The sequence below is a fragment of the Diadema setosum genome, chromosome 12, assembly GCF_964275005.1.
Source record: "Diadema setosum chromosome 12, eeDiaSeto1, whole genome shotgun sequence".
Classification (NCBI taxonomy): Eukaryota; Metazoa; Echinodermata; class Echinoidea; order Diadematoida; family Diadematidae; genus Diadema; species Diadema setosum.
The window spans coordinates 3,590,714-3,596,713 of record NC_092696.1 but is presented as its reverse complement, the minus strand read 5'-3'; the positions used below and the strand labels follow the sequence as shown (position 1 = coordinate 3,596,713).

The window sequence follows — 6,000 nt, the reverse complement described above, 5'->3', positions numbered from 1 at the left end:
TATGACATTCATTATGTTCTGTACATGAACCAAAGTAAGAGCAATTACAGAAAAACGCCATTAAGACTATGAGACAAGAGTCCCATATATACATGAAAAGTATTTCAGATGCTCTCATACATAATCAAAGCGATATCCATTCCTTTGTATGCAATCATAATTATCACTGACACCATATACATAAACTACACAAACAATCCAAAACAGCATACACGTAGTTAATGACATGTTTATAAACAATGATACCAATATTTCCTATGTGAGCTGAAATAATAAAACAAAGAAATAGCTTGCTATACTCGCTACTTACTCAGAGTATGCGTATTGTTATCATTTTTTAGTATACCTGTACTCTTGCTATCTGTATCTGAAGCCCATAAATCAATATTTTCAACTCAAATACAAAGTAGTTAGAAACGAAACACTGGAACGAGGGAAGGAAATTAAAACAAGTGGAGAAAACACATAAAACAGAGTCGTTTCTACAAGACTGATCAACAAGGATCATGTTGACTTGATCGGATTGATTAGATTCGAACTGAATTTGTAGTCCTGTAAGAGTGTTAATCCACTCTCAAATGAATTAGCCTAACCCCGAAGCTGGACCGGTGCCACATCAAAATGGAAGGCATCCATGTGACCTTCAAGACCCAAGGACAGCAAGGGTGTTCACTGTTCACTCAACTGTATCATTAGTGAAAGTTAACGCTGAAAAGATCAGATGTTCAAAAATCATTGCGACATGAAGTATAATTTACAAAGGGCAGCAATGTCACCGTATCAATTTTGTATCCACTAGCTGTGAAGTAAACCTGCCACATTGTAATGCGATATTGTCTCACCAGAACAATGTACACGTTTTGAACACACAATAGCCCTACATATCGAAAGACGGTCTAAAGCAGCAATAGTGTTATCATATTTTTTTTTCATGATTATGCAGCTCTATTTAAAACTGCCTGAAACCGTCAATAAGATTATGTCCTGCAACAAAATTCATCATACCAAACTTAATCTTTTTTTTTTTAAACAGCATCTATAACTATGAGAATGGTGACAACCAAGCCAGAAAAAATAGCTATCTATTCTAATTAGTTTTTATCATACGAATATTTGTCCGACTATCATTTGCAGACTTTTGTCAGGTATGACTAGAGTGTAAACAAGTAGATATATTCCCGGTTCTATATGCCAGACTGATATTGTGCCAAAGCTCCTATGTGCAATGTAACACATCATCGTGGTGTTATGCCGTCGTTCTTCAACGTCTCCGGCGAGGATTACAAGTTTTATTTTTCTATTTCCTTTTATTAACACAATATTACTCTCTTCAAGAGTAATTCGAATTTCTCTTTTCAGTTGGAGTTACAATACTGTACAAAAAAAAAAATAATCATCAAGACAACTTTCCTAAATCTTTGGAGGAATATTGGCATCGTTTTTACATATTATGTTAAAGGTGATTTCTTAGAGATAATCTTACGATGGCGTGAGTATATGTTGATATACGTGCCTACGAAATGTATTCGAAGATATCAATATTTATCGCATTAAATCTACCGTCAGTGCATATTGGCTTCATCGAAACAAAACAAGTTGCTATTCCCCACAATGTAATTGTTAAGAACGTTGGCGTGTGTGTGTGTGTGTGTTTCCGTCTATCTGTTTGTGTCTGTATCGTATAGGAGTATAGAATTTAATTTCGATAGAAATTAAAAAAAAAGATGGATTGCCGATATTCACTTTTGACAGCTCGAAAAATCTGGTCGTTCATGTGGTCCATACAAGATATAATCATCTCATTATTTCAATTCAACATATTAAGATCAAAATCTGTACATCAACCAAAGTAAGACCAATAACTAAACTAGGTCAAAAAGAACAATGTACCTATAGAAATATATTAGAGGTGTTCTCATAAACAAATACAGCGATATCCATTCCTATCAACAAAATCAAAATTATTCTTGAGACCATTTACATAAACTAAAGACGATTCAAAACAACATACTTGAAGTTATTGACATGTTTATAAAACATGATACCAATATCTCTATGAATTATGAGCTGAAAGAATAAAACTCGCTACTCACTCAGAGTGTCATTGCCATCTTTTTTAGTATTGTACAAGTACTCTTGTAGCTGTATCCTCCTATGAGAAGCCCATAAAATCATTTTTCTTTCCGACTCTAATACAACTTGTTTGCAAACACAATATAATGTAGAAGAAAACAAGACAAGTAGAGAAAACGCATGAAATAGATGTTTCTTCAAGACTGGCCAACAAGGTTTGTCATCCAACCATAATACGATCTCAACAAGGTGCTATCACGTGTCTCAGCAGTGTCTCCGGCTGGTAGTCTTTGCGTGTTTTTTTTTTTTTTTTTTTTTTTTTTTTTTTTTTTTTTTTTACTTTCAGCAGTACATAGGCGTACGTCTCCGTTTAATTAGTAGATCTCTCAAATGTCTGTTGTTAATGTTTCAGCTCACTGCGGCTTACTGAATTATGATGTGGGGTTGTTAAGTGCGTAGGTTTCTTATTAGATTTTGTTTTCATGCAATCCCATAGGATAGGCGCTAATGTCCTTCCTCGCTTTGTTACCGAATTTTAAATCTTGGTTCAATGTCCTTCTTCTTCGGGACCTCTTTTCGTCCGTGGTCTCATTTTCTATAGCCCCCCCCCCCCTCATTCGATATTGGTTTATCATTCTCCAAAGACAGACCATGGAGCTACTCTAAAAGTAGTTCCATGGACAGATCACAGCAGACCACTTGGTGGAAGATGGCAAACTTCATTGCCTGGAAGGTGGATGGATTGCCCTCTGCAACCTCATCCCTGCTGCCAGGTCCTGGCTGAAAGACGCAGCCTTTTAATAGTAATACCGCATAGGACAAAAGAGGGCATATAAGAAAGACAAGAACTTTGTGTCTCCTCTTTTTATAACGTTTAACCTTGGTTTGTTCCCCTCTCCTGCATTGATATCTTTATCTTGCTTGTTCCCTTCTTCCTCTTGCATGTGTCCTTTCTTGTCCTGGTCCTCTCAAGAAACCAACTCCTCAAAGAGTAACATAATAGTTATTAATAGTAACTAATAGTATCATGCTTCCTTAGTTGTTTGTCTCAGATTCGTCCGGAGCTGGGAAGTTTTCTTGCCCAGAACCTTGATCTGTTTCTTGGCTGCTCTCGTCTTCTGAGCTGCTGTCATAACTCAGGGTGTCTGTTGGAGAGTGAGAGGAGAGTTTAATAGAAAGACAATGTTCCATGGTAGTAGAGGATTGGGTGACGTTTGTCTTATCCAAATGAAAGACCGTCCAGTTTGAAATCTTCTTCTGAAAGTAGGCTAAATACGAATTTCGGATTTTTTACGAATTAACAGTGTCAGTACTAAGCTATAAAATTATACAGTAGCTAATGGTCTAGTAAAACTTTAATATCTCTATTTCAGTTTCGTCATAAGCCGCAAAATTTTGATATTTGGTAGAGAAACGATTAGTCTTCAATGTAAGGCAAAACAAAAATGACGATCAACCCAAAGGACATATTTTTGGTTCATTGAAGAAAATTGTAATCACTGACATTATGTGGTTTTAGTCTGGGCCGTTACATAAATGTATACAACGCGTGGTTAGCGAACCCTTTTTAGAGCGCGTCCACACGGAGCACGGTAAGGGCAACGGGCCGGGTTTTTTTGCTATGATGCCCAAAAAGGAAATAAAAAATCGTAACATTCCTATGACTAAATCATGAACAACGAAATAAACAGTAGAAGATCAATTTTGTAACAAAATTATTGGCAGGGAAGTGATATTGTAATAGAACCAGACATAGTTCCTTTTTGGCACACCATTGCAAAAACCCGACCCGTTGCCCGTACCGTGCTCGGAGTAAACGAGCCTTCATCCTTTTCATTGGTGTCCATTTAATAGAAAGTATTGTGGCAACATCCAAACAAGTTTATCGCCAGAACACTTATGTCCTGCATTTTACCCGAATAATATGCGATGTTGCATAATTGTCGCTCGAAACAACTGATCCTTGACGACGTATGCTGCCTACAAATTCTAAAATTAAAGTTAGTAGGGTATCATCGTTTGCGGGAATCTGACAGAATTTCAAATATTAGATAACTAACTTCATCTTCACCATGTCCGGGCAGCAACGTACGCCGCAAGCTCGCGAAGGGTGAATTGTTTGCGCGACGTCATGTAAGGCGCGTTGGTATCAATGCTTCCCTATAGCCTATACCATGCCTACGTCTTACCCGAAAACAGAGATGAGTTGTTCAACAAACCATTACGCATTAGGCCTACTTTTGAGACATTTATCACACCCAAATCCCTAATGTGCATTTTTGTTTCTTTCACTTCATATTAAATTACTTATTATGTTGGAAATGAAAGATTTCTTTAAGTTTAGTTGGTTTATGTTCGTTTTGTTTTGGTTTGGTTTGTTTGTTGATGTTGTTGGGTTTTTTTTTTTTTTTGGTCGCTAAAATTACCGAAATTACCTTGGAATTAAATATCTATGTATCAATATGTGATACTACTAAAAGACCCTATCGTATAAGATCAAAGTGTAAAGCACATTGCTGATGTCCTTTAACTTGATTCTACATTCTTCGCAGCAGATTAATTCTACCTCCCTCTTGTTTCTCCTCACTGTTCACTATTCGTACTGCTGAATAAGATTGAACTGGATTATTCTAAAGATAAGACGTCATACTCTTGAAAGAATTTCCCATAGTAAATCTCTTCGCTGTTCTTCTTGTGACTTTTTCTCTGCTTCCACCCAGATGTCCCACTAAGGTAATGCTAGGCCATCAATCACTACACTTCATAATTATCACATAATATGAATATTAATAATCTCATAATTGAGAGAACAAAAGAATGAGAAAAGGGAAAAAACTAATAACAAAACATATACCTGTATGACTCCTTGATTATCACTCAGGAAAGATCTTAATGGATCGCCATTGATGGTGATGCACTCCACCTGTAACATGAAGAAGATGATCAAAAGGACATATCGTTATCACTATTAACCGATTCTTATTTCTCTGAAAGAAATGGATTCATAGAAACATAGCTTGTCTCATATTGGTTGGGTTTTCTTGTTAATAAGGAATGGCGCAACCACCTCCACTGCAGAAAATATAATCTGTCATTTTAACAGTTTACCTGTCAAAAGTCCTGGTTCAAAGTACGGCTACATTAGTTACGTTCAGACAAAAAACCTTAACCTCGAGGATAGGAAACCTCGATGTTAAGCTTGTAGTAAGGGAACGTGAAGACGTACTCGTAGTTTGATAGCTAACCTCGAGGTTAGCTCGTTGTTAAGAGCCACGAGAAATCTTATGGATAGCGCTCTAACCACGAGTCCCGGGCATGCCGGCAGCCTGGACACAAAAATCAACGCACTCAAAGGGGCAGGAATGTAGCATCGTAGTGTGGACGCACGTCGAAGTTAACCTCTAGTTTAGGGCTTGTCATCTGAACGTAATTATTGTCGGATGGGCAATGATAGAAATTAATGTGATTTATAATGATAATGTTTCAAATAATTATGATGTTTTTATTTTGAATTTTCTTGTGTGATTAATGATATCACTGTGCCAGACAAAATATTATCTGAAAACATCATTGCCTCTCAACGGCTTCACTTTGTGCAATAAATTGTAATATCACCTCCAAGACAGTTGTGATATACTCCCCTCCCCTCCCTCACATCCCCTCCCCTCCCTCACATTGAACAAACAGTGAGCAGATTAAAATAACTGATTCTTACTTTACAGCGAGAAGCCTGTGAGGAAATTGTTGTGAAGAATGTCCATGGCAGTTTAACCCACTTGAGCCTGGCACATGTAAGATTGGGCAGACGACACAGAAATTCAGCCAAGTTTGCTGCTCCTGACCCTGAAACTAAACTGGTGTCCACTTTGGAAGGTTGCAAGGAAAGCTCTTGGATCTGTAAAAGAAATAAAAACAAAACAAAACAAA

The 6,000-nt window shown here is 37.1% G+C and overlaps 1 protein-coding gene across 1 annotated transcript in view; it reads right to left on the bottom strand.

Annotated features, from left to right (window-relative positions):
- Positions 1-3,108: 3,108 nt before the first annotated feature.
- LOC140235700 (uncharacterized) overlaps positions 3,109-6,000 on the bottom strand; it is a 272,960-nt gene continuing 270,068 nt past the window's right edge. Inside the window, exons 12-14 of the mRNA XM_072315715.1 lie at positions 5,789-5,968; positions 4,926-4,996; positions 3,109-3,214 (exon numbers count right to left, since the gene is read on the bottom strand). Of these exons, the coding sequence (XP_072171816.1) occupies positions 3,109-3,214; positions 4,926-4,996; positions 5,789-5,968 (357 nt within the window). The remainder of the gene's footprint in view (positions 3,215-4,925; positions 4,997-5,788; positions 5,969-6,000) is intronic.